We start from the raw sequence: 19,069 nt of genomic DNA, 5'->3' as shown, positions 1-19,069 counted from the left end.
TAACGATCATTCTCTGATACTAACAATTATTCTCAGGTGCTAACAGTTATTCTCAGGTACTAACAGTCATTCTCAGGTACTAACAGTCATTCTCAGGTACTAACAGTCATTCTCAGGTACTAACGATCATTCTCTGATACTAACAATTATTCTCAGGTGCTAACAGTTATTCTCAGGTACTAACAGTCATTCTCAGGTACTAACAGTCATTCTCAGGTACTAACGATCATTCTCAGGTACTAACAGTCATTCTCAGGTACTAACAGTCATTCTCAGGTACTAACAGTCATTCTCAGGTACTAACAGTCATTCTCAGGTACTAACAGTCATTCTCAGGTACTAACAGTCATTCTCAGGTACTAACGATCATTCTCTGATACTAACAATTATTCTCAGGTGCTAACAGTTATTCTCAGGTACTAACGATCATTCTCAGGTACTAACAATCATTCTGTGGTTCTTACCCCTCAAGGAAGGTTCCTTGATGTTGGTGAGGGGCTCTTGATTTAGGGAATTGGATCTTTGCTCCAGTTCCCCGAATTAAGCCTGAATGCCTTCCACATCCCCCCCCAGGCACTGTATAATCCTCCGGGTTTAGCACTTCCCCCTTGATTATAATAATAATAATATGGTTCTTACGATCATCCTCTGGTACTAATAGTTATTCTCGGGTACTAACAATCATTCTCAGGAATTAACACTCGTTCTCTGGTACTAACAGTCATTCTCTGGTACTAAAATTCATTCTCTGGTACTAATAGTCATTCTCAGTTACTAACAATCATTCTAAGGTACTAATCTTTCTCTGGTACTAGCAGTCATTTTCAGGTACTAACGATCATTCTCAGGTACTGATGATCATTCACAGCTACTGACGATCATTCTCAGGTACTCATGATCATTCTCAGGCACTGATGATCATTCTCATGCACTGACGATCATTCTCAGGCATTGATGATCATTCTCAGGCACTGACGATCATTCTCAGGCACTGATGATCATTCTCATGCACTGACGATCATTCTCAGGCATTGATGATCATTCTCATGCACTGACGATCATTCTCAGGCATTGATGATCATTCTCAGGCACTGACGATCATTCTCAGGCACTGACGATCATTCTCAGGCACTGATGATCATTCTCAGGCACTGATGATCATTCTCAGGCACTGACGATCATTCTCAGGCACTGACGATCATTCTCAGGCACTGATGATCATTCCCAGGTACTGACTGTCATCCTCAGGTACTGACAATCATTCACAGGTGCTGACAATCATCCTCAGGTTTATCTGGAGTTTATCTGGAGAGAGTTCCGGGGGTCAACGCCCCCGCGGCCCGGTCTGTGACCAGGCCTCCTTAGGTCAGTGTCCCAGGATGCGACCCACACCAGTCGACTAACACCCAGGTACCCATTTTACTGATGGGGAACATAGACAACAGGAGGAAAGAAACACGTCCAATGTTTCTACTCTGGCTGGGAATCGAACCCAGGCCCTCACCGTGTGAAGCGAGAGCGTTAACCACCAGGCCAACAGGTGCTGACAATCATTCTCGGGAAGTGACAATCATCTACAGATACTGAAGGGATAAGATAAGATTAGTTTGTGTTTTTAACCCAGAGGGTTAGTCGCCCAGGATAACTTAAGAAAGTCAGTTAAGTCACTCTTTATTTAGCCTCAGGGATCATAAAAATTTTTTTTACCGTATTCTTGAAGGCACATACAAAATGTGCATTACAGTCTCTCCTCAGAGTTTCGTTCTTAAGACCACGTTGGTAAACAAATTCGTCGCTAAGCAAGGAGCATACTACTGTATAATGGTAGTAGGATTGTGTCAACTATTTTTGATAATGTTTTAATGTCACCTTTGCACAATTTATAACATTTTTAGTATATTTTTAAATATTTATGAAGTACATAATGTACTTTATATTGTAATAAACAGAATAGAGGAAATCAACTCTAATGTACATTATTTATGTATGCATACTGGTCAGAGAGCCCATCGTAAGTCGGAGTCGTCAGTTAACGAGTATGTCACTAAGTGAGGAGAGGCTGTGCGTATATTTAACCTAGGATAGCCCAGTAAAGTGAAATATTGTCACTTACATCTTTTGGTTTTCAAGTTTATTGATGAATGATATACTACTTTATTTCTACAAAATATGGTTTACAATTGATTTAGAAAAAGGTGACATTGTTCTCATACTTTACAGAAAGCCCCTGGTTATGCAGAGCATTTCAGGCAGCCTTAAGATGATCTTATAGCTACTTATAACTGCTGCTGGAATATTTTGCAAGCAGTTTGTTGGAAGTTCAAGCAAATTAATTTTTTATAACATTTTTGAAGGTTACTACAAATGCTGGTCAAATATAAATGCAACTTGTGATCTAAATTTCAGTACTGTCTTAGTGTCTATACTACTTAAAATTTACTCATTTAATTCATAATAAAAATCACGATAAAAAGATATATTTGTCAAATTTTGCAGGGTGAGTGGGACTAATTACTTGAATTATAATACAAAATATGATGAGATGCATATCTAATAATATTTTTTTAACACATCACCCATTTACCACTAAGGCAGGGTTACCCAAAAAAAGAAGAAACACTTTCATTATCACTCACTTCATCACTGTCTTGCCAGAGGCATGTCGATACTACAGTTCAAACATATGTGGGAGTTAAAGGAAAGTTGGAACAAAAAGAACAAGGACAGAAGTGGATGAATTTGCTAATAACATTCCGTATTGTAATTTTCTATACTTTGCAGATGACAGCAGCAATGAGAAGACGACGAAAAAAGATGTGGACACTATGTGGTGTGTTGCTACTGCTGTTAGTTTATCTTGGTGGCTGGTATCAGAGACTTGACGAGCAATTTTTTGAGTTACACACCTGCCCAGCTTGTTACGGCCAGACACTGTGTTCCCAGTTATTAAGAGATGAATACTCATCACATAGCAAGATAGAATTAACAGGTTTTACAAGCTGGAAAATTATTAACTTTTTTAATGTTAAAAATGTGTATTATGGGCAAAGTGGAGAAAATTCAATTGTATTAAAGAAGTTGGCTCATAATTCTGAGCTAAAGGAATTCGACCAAAATCTGTGTAAAGCAAGCAAAGAAACTGAAAACTGTGATGTATCACAGGCTATAAAAAATATTTTAATCAAGACCAACCATAATTTTTCACAGATAATTAGTAGGTACCCACAGTTGTTTGAAATAAGCGAAGGAGTGAGATGCAATCATAACAGAAGCATTCAAAATTTATATGATAACTACATCAAAATTGATGCAGGACCTTATCATCATCATCATTTTATCACCATGTTAGCAGTCAACATGGAACCTCTCATATTAAATGTAAGTTCATTTACTATTAACCTCTTAAGTAGATTTGTATGTAAAAGTCTTTCATACTCTCTTATGTAATTACCTGGTGTATTTGTAATTACTTATTTGTAACTACAGGACTATTGAGCTATGTTCATCTTACAATTTTTTTTTAAATTTTCAATTTATTTCATTTGTCTGCCAGTCTGTAGTGTGTTAGAAGAGTAGCTTCTTGTTATACTCTTTATCTATTCTTTCATATCCTTTATAACATTATGTTGTAATTATATCTTATCTTTTCCTCCTGTTAGCCAGCATGAGCATCTTCAGTATTTTCAGCCTGTGACACAGTTTGGACTCTAAATAATGAACTTAAAATTGTGCAGCCACAGCTGATGCTGCAATTATTATTATTATTATTAACACACTGACTGATTCCCACCAAGGCAGGGTGGCCCGAAAAAGAAAAACTTTCACCATCATTCACTCCATCACTGTCTTGCCAGAAGGGTGCTTTACACTACAGTTTTTAAACTGCAACATTAACACCCCTCCTTCAGAGTGCAGGCACTGTACTTCCCATCTCCAGGACTCAAGTCCGGCCTGCCGGTTTCCCTGAACCCCTTCATAAATGTTACTTTGCTTACACTCCAACAGCACGTCAAGTATTAAAAACCATTTGTCTCCATTCACTCCTATCAAACACGCTCATGCATACCTGCTGGAAGTCCAAGCCCCTCGCACACAAAACCTCCTTTACCCCCTCTCTCCAACCTTTCCTAGGCCGACCCCTACCCCGCCTTCCTTCCACTACAGACTGATACACTCTTGAAGTCATTCTGTTTTGCTCCATTCTCTCTACATGTCCGAACCACCTCAACAACCCTTCCTCAGCCCTCTGGACAACAGTTTTGGTAATCTCGCACCTCCTCCTAACTTCCAAACTACGAATTCTCTGCATTATATTCACACCACACATTGCCCTCAGACATGACATCTCCACTGCCTCCAGCCTTCTCCTCGCTGCAACATTCATCACCCATGCTTCACACCCATATAAGAGCGTTGGTAAAACTATACTCTCATACATTCCCCTCTTTGCCTCCAAGGACAAAGTTCTTTGTCTCCACAGACTCCTAAGTGCACCGCTCACCCTTTTCCCCTCATCAATTCTATGATTCACCTCATCTTTCATAGACCCATCCGCTGACACGTCCACTCCCAAATATCTGAATACATTCACCTCCTCCATACTCTCTCCCTTCAATCTGATATCCAATCTTTCATCACCTAATCTTTTTGTTATCCTCATAACCTTACTCTTTCCTGTTTTCACTTTTAATTTTCTTCTTTTACATACCCTACCAAATTCATCCACCAACCTCTGCAACTTCTCTTCAGAATCTCCTAAGAGCACAGTGTCATCAGCAAAGAGCAACTGTGACAACTCCCACTTTATGTGTAATTCTTTATCTTTTAACTCCACGCCTCTTGCCAAGACCCTCGCATTTACTTCTCTTACAACCCCATCTATAAATATATTAAACAACCACAGTGACATCACACATCCTTGTCTAAGGCCTACTTTTACTGGGAAATAATCTCCCTCTTTCCTACATACTCTAACTTGAGCCTCACTATCCTCGTAAAAACTCTTCACTGCTTTCAGTAACTTACCTCCTACACCATACACCTGCAACATCTGCCACATTGATCCCCTATCCACCCTGTCATATGCCTTTTCCAAATCCATAAATGCCACAAAAACCTCTTTAGCCTTATCTAAATACTGTTCAGTTATATGTTTCACTGTAAACACCTGGTCCACACACCCCCTACCTTTCCTAAAGCCTCCTTGTTCATCTGCTATCCTATTCTCTGTCTTACTCTTAGTTCTTTCAATAATAACTCTACCATACACTTTACCAGGTATACTCAACAGACTTAACCCCCTATAATTTTTGCACTCTCTTTTGTCCCCTTTGCCTTTATACAAAGGAACTATGCATGCTCTCTGCCAATCCCTAGGTACCTTACCCTCTTCCATACATTTATTAAATAATTGCACCAACCACTCCAAAACTATATCCCCACCTGCTTTTAACATCTCTATCTTTATCCCATCAATCCCGGCTGCCTTACCACCTTTCATTTTACCTACTGCCTCACAAACTTCTCCCACACTCACAACTGGCTCTTCCTCACTCCTACAAGATGTTATTCCTCCTTGCCCTATACACGAAATCACAGCTTCCCTATCTTCATCAACATTTAACAATTCCTCAAAAAATTCCCTCCAGCTTCCCAATACCTCTAACTCTCCATTTAATAACTCTCCTCTCCTATTTTTAACTGACAAATCCATTTGTTCTCTAGATTTTTAGATTTTGCCACCGAAGTGGCTAGTTTATTGTGCACCCCATATCCATCCTGTGGACGGTAGCGTGAGAACATGTGGATACACAAAAGGCCTAGGAACTAGGCCCCAAAGGGTTAACAGGAATACATATGGATTTATATCTACATATCTATAGTTCACTTATCTGTTACAAGCAAATTTAGGAAATTTGCTTAGTATATCTGGTATCTTATTTTCATTAATAAGATATCTTGACATGTCACATAGGTTATTATACTGTCTGTCTCTGTATTCCTCAATAAGTGGACAATTAAGCACATAGTGTTCAAGAGAGTGACCATATGCCTGATCACATAATTTACATTTAGTTTGATCATCATCTGTGTGTCTCCCAAACTGCCAGAAGTACTTGTAACCAAGCCTAAGCCTGGCCACTACAACATCAGTCAGTCTGTTCACATTGCAAGTTGCTCCATAAACATACTTATCTACATTCATGTTATCATAGTGGGTTATAGATCTACTCAGGCTTCTAACTGCATTCCTATAACAATCATCTTCATTATTTACTTCTCTCCTAATATTATTCCTAATGCTAGACACAGTTATACCAAAGTTATATTCTACGTTCTCCTTCTGGATACTCTTCTTGGCTAACATATCAACTTTATCATGAAGGAGTAATCCAATGTGTGATGGGATCCATAGCAATTGTACATTAATTCCTTTGTCCCTAATTTTTGAGTATCTATACCTGGCTTCCCCAATGAGCATGTTGTTGGAGTCATTATATGAGCCAAGAGCCTTCAATGATGACATAGAATCAGTAATGATGATAGAGTCAAGCTCAGTGTCATAGGTTAGCTTTAGCGCCATTAGGATTGCAAACAATTCAGTTTGCAGTGTAGACGCCCAGTTGTTAATTCTTATGCCTAACTCAACAAATTTATTATCGTTCTTAACTAGGGAGGTGGCAACAAGAGCAGATGCAGCCCTGCCAGAAGACTCCTGTTTAGATCCATCAGTGTATATAACTTGTGATAACTTATTACTACCAGCTAGGCGAAAAAATTCTTCTTGAGCAGTTGCTCTAACAAGAGATGTAAGGAAGGGTTTACTAGCAATGAGCTTCTTGGGAGGGACTTGTAGGTATGTGATATTAAATGAACACATCTTCCATGGAGGGGTGAAATGCTCTTGTTGCCTACAGTGATACAGTTCATGCAGGTTATAAAACTTAATGCAATTGCACGTTTTCACAATCCATTTAGATCTGTGTGTATTTACCTCTAGACACTTGGTAAGATTCACTGTGACAGTGTCTGGTTCGTTTCTCAACATTCTAATACCGAGTACAGTGTTAATTTCAACAATCCTATCACTGATACTAGAAATACCAAGCTCCTTCCTCATGTTAAGAACTTTTGTAGATCTGGGAAATCCAAGAATAGTCCTGAGAGCTTCATTTTGCATTAACTCCAAGGGTCGGAGGGAACTTTCTCTAGCTAATATCAACATGGGAGCAGCATAATCAATTAAGGACCTAACATAGGCTATGTACATCATTCTCACGATTCTCACATTAGCACCATAGTTGGGATTGTAGCCAGCAACAGCTTTGAGAGCATTTAGCCTAGCTTTACATTTCTTGTTTAGTTGTGGTATAGTGGATTTGTTAAAGGGTACATCTACACCAAGATATCTGTAAGTTTTAACGTAGCTAATGATTTCACCCTGCAAATAGATGGGTGGGGGATGTCGTTTGCTTGTTAATATCTTTGTTTTAGAGGAAGATATTATGAGGCCTAGTCGATTACAAATTGCTTGAACTTCATTAAGAATGGTATTCATCTTCTTATGCCCTGTTGTATGGATCATGATATCATCAGCATAGCTTATAGCTATATGTTTAGGTGAGGCAGGTAGAGCATTTAGGAGAGCATTAATCAGAATATTAAATAGCATGGGACTAAGAACTCCTCCCTGCGGTGTACCTAAAGACATTTCTTTAGAATCACTTCTGAAGCCTTGGTAAAGGACAGAGGATACTCTATTTGACAGGTATCCTATTATCCAGCAGAGTAAGCTACCACCAATATTCATTTTGGCTAGTTCATGTAGTATAACGGTTCTGTTTGCAATATCAAATGCAGATTTTAGATCAAGAAAAGTGGTAAAACTAGTAGAGGTGTGTGCAGTGAGAAAGGTGGAAATACAGTTCTGCACACTTTTACCTTTCATGAACCCATAGAGGTAGGGGGAAAGTTGATGTCTGATTCTGTAGTACAATCTGTTAAGCATCATTCTTTCAAAAGTTTTGCAAAGACAACTAGTTAAGGAGATCGGCCTAAATGTATCAGGCTGTTGGGGCTTAGGGATAGGCACAATGAGACTATTGGTCCAGGAAGTAGGAAGAACGCCCTCAATGTAACTGAGATTATACAGTGCCAACAAAGGGTTATCAGGCACGTGCCTTAGAGTTCTGAGAATATCATAGGTTATACCATCCTCTCCAGGAGCAGTTGATCGACCTTTGGTTAATGCATTATCTAATTCATACTCGGTAAAGAGGCAATCACTCTCATCAATATTTTGGCTCATAAAATTAATCAGTTTCAACATTTCTTCAGAAGTACTCTCTAAATTTTTTCTAATATGAGATGGAAGGCTTTCATGCCTGGATGTTTTGGACCAGTCATTTATGAGGTCATTTGCTTTTTCAAGAGGAAAGGGATGAGCAACATTGCCAGTCTTTTTCCTGGTTATTTTATTTATACCTTTCCAAGCCAAACTCAAAGGGGTGGACCTATTTAATCCACTAACAAACTGTTCCCATTCCTGTTGCCTAAGTTCTTCCTTTCTATTCCTTGCATTTGTTAGTGCAGCTTGGAACGTTCTGAGCAGGTCTGGGGTTCTACATTCACGGTATGCTTTACCAATCCTCCTAGCTGCATGTGTTAGATTGCGCAGCTGTGGATCATTATAGTATTTACATTGGTTTTTATTGTTATTTATAGTGGAGGGTCTTTGTTTCCTATTCCTGCCCACTTGATCTGTGAGAACACTCTAGGCTTCCTTAACTTGTTAATATCACTCCAAAACTTTTTCTTATTTTCAACAAAATTTGTTGATAACATCTCACCCACTCTCCCCTTTGCTCTCTTTTTACATTGCTTCATCACTCTCTTAACCTCTCTCTTTTTCTCCACATACTCTTCCCTCCTTGCATCACTTCTACTTTATAAAAACTTCTCATATGCTAACTTTTTCTCCCTTACTACTCTCTTTACATCATCATTCCACCAGTCGCTCCTCTTCCCTCCCGCACCCACTTTCCTGTAACCACAAACTTCTGCTGAACACTCTAACACTACATTTTTAAACCTACCCCATACCTCTTCGACCCCATTGCCTATGCTCTCCTTAGCCCATCTATCCTCCAATAGTTGTTTATATCTTACCCTAACTGCCTCCTCTTTTAGTTTATAAACCTTCACCTCTCTCTTCCCTGATGCTTCTATTCTCCTTGTATCCCATCTACCTTTTACTCTCAGTGTAGCTACAACTGAAAATTGATCTGATATATCTGTGGCCCCTCTGTAAACATGTACATCCTGAAGTCTACTCAACAGCCTTTTATCTACCAATGCATAATCCAACAAACTACTACTGTCATTTTGCCCTACATCATATCTTGTATACTTATTTATCCTCTTTTTCTTAAAATATGTATTACCTATAACTAAACCCCTTTCTATACAAAGTTCAATCAAAGGGCTCCCATTATCATTTACACCTGGCACCCCAAACTTACCTACCACACCCTCTCTAAAAGTTTCTCCTACTTTAGCATTCAGGTCCCCTACCACAATTACTCTCTCATTTGGTTCAAAGGTTCCTATACATTCACTTAACTTCTCCCAAAATCTCTCTCTCTCCTCTACAGTGGACCCTCGACCAACGATGGCATCGATTAACGATAAATCCGACTAGCGATACATTTTAACGCAAAATTTTTGCCTCGACTAGCGCTAAAAAACTCGACCAACACTATTTGTTCCGTCAGACGCGTCCACTTCTGGCCAGTGTTTACAAGCCAGCCAGCCACCGCGGTCGCTTCTAAGCATACAATCGGAACATTTCATGTTATCACAGCCTTTTTAGTGATTGCACCTGCAAAATAAGTCACCATGGGCCCCAAGAAATCTAGTGCCAACCCTACAGCAAAAAGGGTGAGAATTACTATGGATATGAAGAAAGAGATCATTGCTAAGTATGAAAGTGGAGTGCGTGTCTCCGAGCTGGCCAGGTTGTACACAAAACCCCAATCAACCACCGCTACTATTGTGGCCAAGAAAACGGCAATCAAGGAAGCTGTTCTTGCCAAAGGTGCAAATATGTTTTCGAAACTGAGATCGCAAGTACTCGAAGATGTTGAGAGACTGTTATTGGTGTGGATAAACGAAAAACAGATAGCAGGAGATAGCATCTCTCAAGCGATCATATGTGAAAAGGCTAGGAAGTTGCATGACGATTTAATGAAAAAATTGCCAGCAACTAGTGGTGATGTGAGTGAATTTAAGGCCAGCAAAGGTTGGTTTGAGAGATTTAAAGGGAAGGGAAGTAACCCCGGAAAAGGACTTGCCACCTGAAGTCCTAATGGAAGGGGATTCCCCTTCTAAACACTAAGACCATCAACACTCTCCCCTCCTCCCATCCCAACAATCATCACCAGATCTTCAATAAAGGTAAGTGTCATGTAACTGTGCATGTCTTCTTCAGTTTGTGTGTATTAAAATTAATATTTCATGTGGTAAAAACAATTTTTTTTTCATACTTTGGGGTGTCCTACACGGATTAATTTGATTTCCATTATTTCTTATGGGGAAAATTAACTTGACTAACGATAATTTTGACTAACGATGAGCTCTCAGGAACGGATTAACAGGTGCATACACGCTTATTATGACCCACTTTTCGCATCCAACCTTTACTTTAATCCACATAATCCTTGAATTTACACATTCATATTCTCTTTTCTCCTTCCATAACTGATCCTTCAAGTACTGCATTATTTAAATAATCTTGCCCCATCTCAAATAGACCCACCTTTTGTGCAGATTCACTCTCTGATTTCTTAACTGACTCCAGTTTTCTGCATCGATTGTGATCCATTTCTTTCTGCTGATGCCCTTCCCTCTTTCTCTGGCATCTTTTTGTTTTACCTCTGCCATATAGCACAAATGACCCTTATGTGTTTAGCATTTTCCATGAATATAATAGTAATTAGGATCCTTATTCCTTCAAGAAAGTGCCTTGATGCTGGTGAAGAGTTTTTGAACCAAGGTATTGGAGCTAGCCTCCTTTTCTTTTAATAAAACCTGATCACCTTCCCCACTCATCTGAAGTGCTGGCAAGGGTAATCAGTTTAGTACTTCCCTGTGAATATAATATAGTACAGTAGTACAGAAATAATCCCCATCTAATGAAAGTGGGAAAAAGTAAAGGTGATTGAATATAAAGCAGTCTTTTTCATACATAGTGTGGAGGCTGGACATGCACAGCAGTATACTGAGCTGTACTATCACATGCACAGTTATTGTATTGGGGACATTGCATGCTCATATTTTTTAAATGTATAGTTTATATAATTACGATAATAAGTTTTCATGGCATAAATATGTGCTATTTTTATATTCATTGATTTAATTTTCATGCATATACATACTATATAGGAATTTGATGTTGCATGCTAGTACTGTATTGCCTTCTAGGCTTACCAGCAGCAGCAGTGGTTCCCCTTCCTCCATGGAATGTGTGGTCGGGTCATGGTGGAAAATTATGTTGGACCTACTCTCACGCAGCTTAGTCAAGTGCCTTGGATTGTCCGTGCTGATTATGCTCATCAGTTGCTGGAGTTGGCTCAAGACTTCTCAGAAGGAGAGTTTCGCCTTTACTTGACAGATGTGTCATTGGATAATTTTGCTGTTGACTCGAAAGGAAAAGTCAAAATAATTGATGCTGAGAATATCGTGATGGTGGATCCCTCCATTCCTGGCCTTGGTAAGTACTGCACTCAGTTATGCTATTTTATTTTAATCCATTTGCTGTTACCCACCAAGGCCTAGAGTTATCTAAAGAAGAAAGCACATTGACCATTGCTATTTACCTTTGTTCCTGGAATCCGTTTTTTAATTAAAGGAGTAACATTTGAGACATTGGGAAACTGGGTAAATAGACACATCCAGTACCCGTGAATCCTCAAGATGGTGCACAGTTCTTGAAATATGTTTGAACTCCCACAGAAATTTTCTTTTTTTTCTTGAGATGTCTCAGATATTTTTTTTACAAAATCTGTTTAACCCTTTCAGGGTCCGTCCCGTAGATCTACGGCTGGTCGGTGAGTGTCCAAACCGTAGATCTACGCCAAAATTCTAGCGCCGTCAAATTTAGCGCGAAAGCGCTCATAGGCCTACATATGAGAGAATGGGTCTGCGCCGTGGGTGTGCGCCATAAACAAAAAATCTAGGCGCCTGCATAGCATTGTGGGAACGCCGGCTCAGTCGCCCTTGTTCACCATGCCTCGTCGCAAGTCAGCTCTCACTCCCCGGAAAATTGGGACTCTCCTCTTCCTATCTGATAGTTCTGACACTGATGGAAGTGGAAATGAAGACGAATTCTACGGCTTTGATCAGTTAGTGACCGAAAAGAATGACCAGGATATCGATAATAGTGCAGAAAACCCCGACGATCCTCGACCTTCTACCTCTGGTGTGGGCACTCGTGACTCACGGTCGGGTGTTCCTAAACGTAAGAGAAAACTAATATTTTCCCGTGGCCTGGCCTCTGACTTCAGTAATGACGATGATTCTGACGTGGATTGTGATTTTATTGCGCTCGACGATCATTCGAGTAGTGATAGTGAGGAAACATATTCACCAGTGAAGCGTCGGTATGTTCGCCGCCGCATGCGCTCGGGTAGTGTACCCTATGCTGTGTCTAGGGGACGGAGTACATCCCGTAGTACATCCCGGAGTACATCCCGGAGTACATCCCGTGGCCCTACACCCGTTTTAGGTAGTGATAGTGAGGATGATGTGGCTACACTTGGCATGGATGGGCCACAAACATCAGTGGATGGTGTTAGTGGGGCTGGTGGTGGTAGTGGCACCGCCATGCGTGACTCGCTGCTCCACGCGGGGACCCACGCTGCTGACTCGTCAGTTCAAGGACAAAGCGGAGCGTCACCCACGAGCCCGCCACAACCACCCGTTCAACCAGCCTATGATGTCCAGTATCCACCAGCAAACCGTATCTGGGATTGGCAGCAAAATCCCAATTTTGTTCCCAGCCCTCACCACTTTGATGACTCTCAAAGTGGAATTCTACCTACCTGTCCCCTTGGAACCACGGCCAATGAACTGGAATTCTTTGAATTATTCTTTGACCAGCCATTGATGGAAATTATTGTCAGGGAAAGTAATAAGTATTTTCAGTACACCATGGCAAATACGATCCTATCACCACAGTCAAGACTACACAGGTGGAAAGAGACGACTGTTGCAGAAATGTATTTGCTTTTTGCAACAATAATGCTTATGCCTCACGTCTATAAGCATAATATAAAAGCATACTGGTCCACAGATCGGCTAATTTGTACCCCATCCTTCAGTGAAATAATACCAGTGAACAGGTTTATCTTACTGTTACGTATGTTGCACTTCTCTGACAAAACCAGGCCTGACAGAAGTGACAGGTTATACAAGATTAGAAATGTTTTCATGTATCTCAAACAAAAGTTCAGGATATACTTTTATCCATTCAAGAATCTTGTAATTGACGAGTCTTTGATTTTGTTCAAAGGTAGACTGTCATTCAAGCAGTATATACCGAGCAAGAGGAACCGCTTTGGTATAAAATTGTTTGTACTCTGTGATTGTGACAGTGGCCTGGTGTTGGATATTGTTGTATACACGGGTAGTAAAACATTGAAAGATACCAAGATGTTATTGGGTATATCAGGTGACGTAGTGAGAAACATGATGGCACCATATCTTGGTAAGGGCCATACATTATATACCGATAACTGGTACACAAGCCCATTACTCAGTGATTTCATGCGAGTGAACAAGACAGATGTGTGTGGCACAGTGCGTTCTAATCGTAAACATATGCCCAGGCTCAATGCAGGTGTTCGTGGTGATGACGTGCAGGTGTTTACTGCCAATGACATCATGGCATTACGGTGGCATGACAAACGAGATGTCACATTGTTGACAACCATTCACCGTAATGAAATGCAAGACAGTGGCAAAGTTGATCGAGTGACTAATGAACGTATTCGAAAACCAGTGACAGTGATTGATTATACACAAAACATGCGCTTGGTTGACAAGTGTGACATGCAGATTGGTTTTGTTGACTGTGTTCGTAAGAGTTACAAGTGGTACATGAAACTTTTCTTCCATCTCATGGACATTTCAATGCTGAATGCATATAATATGTACCAAATAAAGACTGGTAACAGACCACCGTATGGTGAATTTTGTTTGTCTGTTGTCAGACAACTCATAATGAAGTACCAGGTAACAACACCTGCAATACAACAAGGTCCTCGAATTCATCACAATATACCCAAGCGTTTGAGGAGAGAAGGTGATCATTTCATAATACAGCTTCCTTCAACTCAAAAGAAATTTGCTCAGAAGAGATGCATTGTCTGTGCACAAACAAAACGACGGCAACAAAGACGCAAAGACACTCGGTTTATGTGTGAGGAATGTAAGGTGCCTCTGTGCATGGTGCCTTGTTTCAAGGAGTTCCACAAGCTCCAGCAGTTCTAAAACCATGTCCAGTGATTGTAAATATGTAAATATATGATAGAACATTAGTATTATACAATATTTGTGCATGTTTATTGTAATAAACAATAGTGGTAAACAATAATATGATAATAACTTTAGTGCGGTTATTGTGTTCAATACAGTGAGTTTATATATATAAATTATATACAGTATTGGTCTCTCAGGCCCCAAATGTTAGTAGGAATAGAAAAAAATTGGAAAAGAAAAGAAAAAACAACAAAAAAAACAAAATAATATAATACGCGTATGTGGAATTCGTCGATGTTGCCGCCACCACATCATTTTCTACAAACTTCTTGGCACTGTATCTCGGTAAGTACTGATCAGATTCTAATTTTTTTTGTTTTATTACCTTCACAAAAATATGCTCTTTAATTCTGTAAGAAAAAATAATTTTTTTTTTTTTCAAAATTCCTTGGACACTGGTGCGTGACTTCAGATTTTGGCCTTGGACCCTGAAAGGGTTAAATGATCTGAACAGATTTTATACTCTTAGTACACTTTTTAGTGATTAACTCTTTCAATAGCCAGACCCCTAATCTGAAACTTGTCCACAAGGTCCAAGAATTTAAAAAAAAAAAAAATTATTTTTTCTTATTAAATGGTAGAGAAACTTTTTCTGAAAGTAATAAAAAAAAGTATGAAATTTGATGGAAAATTGACAAAGTTACATTATCTTGAATTTTGCTGTGTCAGCAATATTTATGCATCAGCGATTTTGCCCACTTTGAGTTCTATTTTAGGCTAATTACATTGTTCCAGTTGATCAAATTCTTAGCTATTTTACTAGTATGCCTTCCAATCAACTATTTCAACTACCCAGTAAAGTGATCAGAAATTGATAATTTGGCTAATTTCACACAAATTTCAAAATATGCCAATTTCAAAATAGGGTCCAGAATAAACAGTGTAGGCATCCTGGTACTAAAATAACATTTCCTGTGTTCATTAGTTACATTCTGAGGCTTTACATGTGAATCCTTATTGAATTTGTATTCACACACAAAAATAGGAGATTTACTGTCGTGTGTTATTGTAATAATTGTGTAAATAACATCAGTGCATTTGTGAACACATATTAAACCAAACAGTGGACGCGTATTAGACGAGTTATGTGATTTCTGTTATTTTGAGCTTAATTTTGAGCTATTTTCAGTCCTCAAACCAATCAGAATCATCTCTGTTTCTGTAATATATTTTCCATTCTATCAAATGAGACCAAGAAACCATGAATACAACCATAAAAACCATATGAAAATAAACTGCAAAGTCACTGTTTTAAACCAATAACATGGTCACATTTTTTCTCGTTATGTACTGCATGCTGCAGGATTTTTTTGTATGATGCACACTTACCACATAGACCAATTCTCTCATATCTTGGCCCAAATGTACCACTCATAGCTTATCTGAGTGAGCTGAGCTCATGGAGTAGAACTATGGGACTGACCCAGAAAGGGTTAAGTGAACAGGAGAATGACACAGACTCATGAACACTCTTAAGTGTTTGAATGATCAAACCATTCACTCAAGATTTTTAGTTGTCAGAGCTCCTGCTAAAATCACTCAGTGTTATTGTATCCAGACCATAATCACCAGTTTTTGTGGTGGGGCTCAGAAATCATGGAACCAACTTCAAATGTAGAACCAGATATGCTTGTATCCATTTTATAATATTAACAAATTTGAAACAATACTGGGGAATTAGGATTTAGATGTGCAGAAATTTGCTTAAAAGAAACTGTAGTACAGTATTAAGAGAAGGTGATGTCATGTGACAGTGTTAATTTTATATACCAGCAGGCAGAAAAATAAAGACTGACAACTAAGTAAGGGAAAAAGTATCACACAAGGTACACTATGGAATACTGACAGATGTATAAATAGACATGTGTCAATCCATTCAATTGATTAGGCTCCTGGTGACCAAAGAGCATCCTTACAAAAATTTCCTGAAATTACAAACATGTTTCTTTTATAATAGAAAGGGACAAATAAGATGAGAGCTTTTTATAGTGGTGATATTGTATGTGATAAGAATAAGAAAGATCTGATAAAAGACAATAGAAGTGGCAGGAAGGGAAAGAAACACAAAATGAATTTAATACAGTAGACCCTCATATTACATGGATTTATTTGGCACGTTTTGATTACACTTTTGAAAAATTGCGGCATAATTTTATACAACGCTTTGTAAAATTTACTTAGTACTACGGGATATTTCCCTAGCTCAGGCTGCCACCTGGCTGTGGGTTAGATTACTCTACAGGGCAGCACCGGGCTTCAAGGCAGCAAAGGATCATTCACCTTTCTCCTTTGTGGTAATGCATCAGGTGATTTCAAGTGTAAGCCCATAGTATTTACCACTAAGAATCCTCGTGCTTTGAAAGGTGTAGATATAAACACCTTACCAGTAATTTGGAGGTCAAACCAGTCAGCAAGGACGACAGAGGAAATATTTATTGACTGATTTAAGCATCACTTTATTCCTGAAGCCAAGTTTTGTCTGCACAGCAAGAACCTTGCATTCAAAGCTCTCTTCATTCTAGATAATTCCCATACTCATCCAGAAGCTTTGCTGGATGTTACCCCACATGTAAAAGTTGTATTTTTACCTCCAAATACAACATCTTTAATACAACCACTGGATCGGGGAATTATTAAGTCATTCACGAGTAACTACACAAGAAAAGTGATGAAAAAACTAGTTACATCAATGGACTCTGACTCCAACTTGGCAGTACCAAGCTTCTGGAATAATATACTATAATGCACTGCAGGGTAAAAGAAACCAGAGATCCATTACAGAATTTATGCACACTCCAATACAGCCATCAACTTTAGTACCAGAACCTCAACCATCCATTTCTGCCGACAACTAACAACCATCTACCTCAGCCCAGTAGGGCCACACCATGCATCTCCACTCTCTTCAACCACAATTTAAGGTAAATAATAATATTTCTGTTGCATTTGTAGTATTAAGTAACAAAAACAATGTTATCATTTTTATTTTTGTAAGATCTGGATGTCTAAAAAAAAGTTGTTTGGCTTTTGGGGAGGATCCCAGGAATGTAAGCATATTTTCCCCATAAGATTTTCAGTTTGTATAACACGAGTTTTATCTAACACGGCATTTTCAGGAATGTAACTACTGTGTAATGTGAGGGTCTACTGTATTGCATATTTCTGTGACTTAAAGGGAGATGAAGTTATGCTTTCTGAGCTTCATCTTATAAAAAAAATTCAAGCATTACAGAAACATTTTTATGCTTTGACTTAAATTTGTATAATTCAGCCACTATAATTTACTGAATAATTTGTTGGAATTTTATGTGCGTATTACCGTACAATAAATTTTTTAGTAGAGTGTAACAACATTATAAATGTACATACTTAGATAAGTAGTCTTAATAGAATTTCAAAGAATACCAATACTTACGTCAAGCTCTTGCAGACCCCACAGAACATGTTAATGATGGATTCGGATGCCGAGACTGTCTAAGTTTTTCATATGAAGATCTTTGTGGTCATACCTTTTCTGATCATAACTTCTTTGCAGTATGCAAGGTTAGTACAATATACAACATCATTATTTCACATTTTCAAAGCCCTACAGTAAATTTTTTTGTTTTTTTTCAACAAGTCGGTTGTCTCCCACCGAGGCAGGGTGACCCAAAAAAGAAAGAAAATCCCCAAAAAGAAAATACTTTCATCATCATTCAACACTTTCACCACACTCATACATTATCACTGTTTTTGCAGAGGTGCTCAGAATACAACAGTCTAGAAGCATACACATATAAAGATACACAACATATCCCTCCAAACTGCCAATATCCCAAACTCCTCCTTTAAAGTGCAGGCAATGTACTTCCCATTTCCATCTTTTTATTACACATCTTTTTATTACACATATAAAAATGTAGTTTAAAAAAATGTTTATTAACTAGGAAAATAATGATTTTATGATAATACAAAACAATACCACAAGAAAAAATTAATTTACTTAGGTCAGGATATCAGAGAACAGGTTGATTTTAGTTCAGAGGAAACTTTTTTTTCTCTCAGAAATATTAAATATTTTTAATATCAGCCCCCCAAAAATTAATTTTTCAGTTCAGTAACACAAGGAGACCACAAAACTCTTAAGAGTTGGCAAATAAATTTCTCAAAAAAATAGTTGTCCTATAATTAAAAATTTATAAATTACAGTATTTCATTACTAAACTAAAAATAATTTTCTAATTGAAAGTAAAATATTATAACTACTTAAATTTATGGTAACTTCCTTTGTTTAATAGATCTGTAATTTAAGTTATAGTTGCCACATATGTTAAATAATTAAATGAGTTCATATTTTAGTCTACTGTCAGTATCAGTAACAAATGGGAATTTGTTATAATTACTCTCCCTGCCTTCTCAGCATCTGCAGGTTCTTCTTATTACTGTTCTCATCAAGTGCTCTCTTCACTTCCTCATTCTTGTAGCTTAGTGC

General features: G+C 38.4%; 1 protein-coding gene across 2 annotated transcripts in view; it reads left to right on the top strand.

Moving 5' to 3' along the window:
- The window catches only part of LOC128690975 (divergent protein kinase domain 2A), a 39,029-nt gene that overhangs the window by 799 nt on the left and 19,161 nt on the right, over positions 1–19,069 (top strand). Inside the window, exons 2-4 of one of the 2 annotated variants that reach the window (XM_053779794.2) lie at positions 2,782–3,378; positions 11,491–11,770; positions 18,029–18,141. In XM_053779794.2, coding sequence (XP_053635769.1) covers positions 2,782–3,378; positions 11,491–11,770; positions 18,029–18,141 — 990 coding nt within the window. Of the gene's footprint in view, positions 1–2,781; positions 3,379–11,481; positions 11,771–18,028; positions 18,142–19,069 lie in introns of both variants that reach the window. The other variant, XM_053779793.2, reaches the window with a different exon arrangement.

This window comes from Cherax quadricarinatus, chromosome 24 (genome assembly GCF_038502225.1).
Source record: "Cherax quadricarinatus isolate ZL_2023a chromosome 24, ASM3850222v1, whole genome shotgun sequence".
Classification (NCBI taxonomy): Eukaryota; Metazoa; Arthropoda; class Malacostraca; order Decapoda; family Parastacidae; genus Cherax; species Cherax quadricarinatus.
The sequence above is the reverse complement of the archived record's forward strand: the minus strand, read 5'-3'. Positions and strand labels throughout refer to the sequence as shown.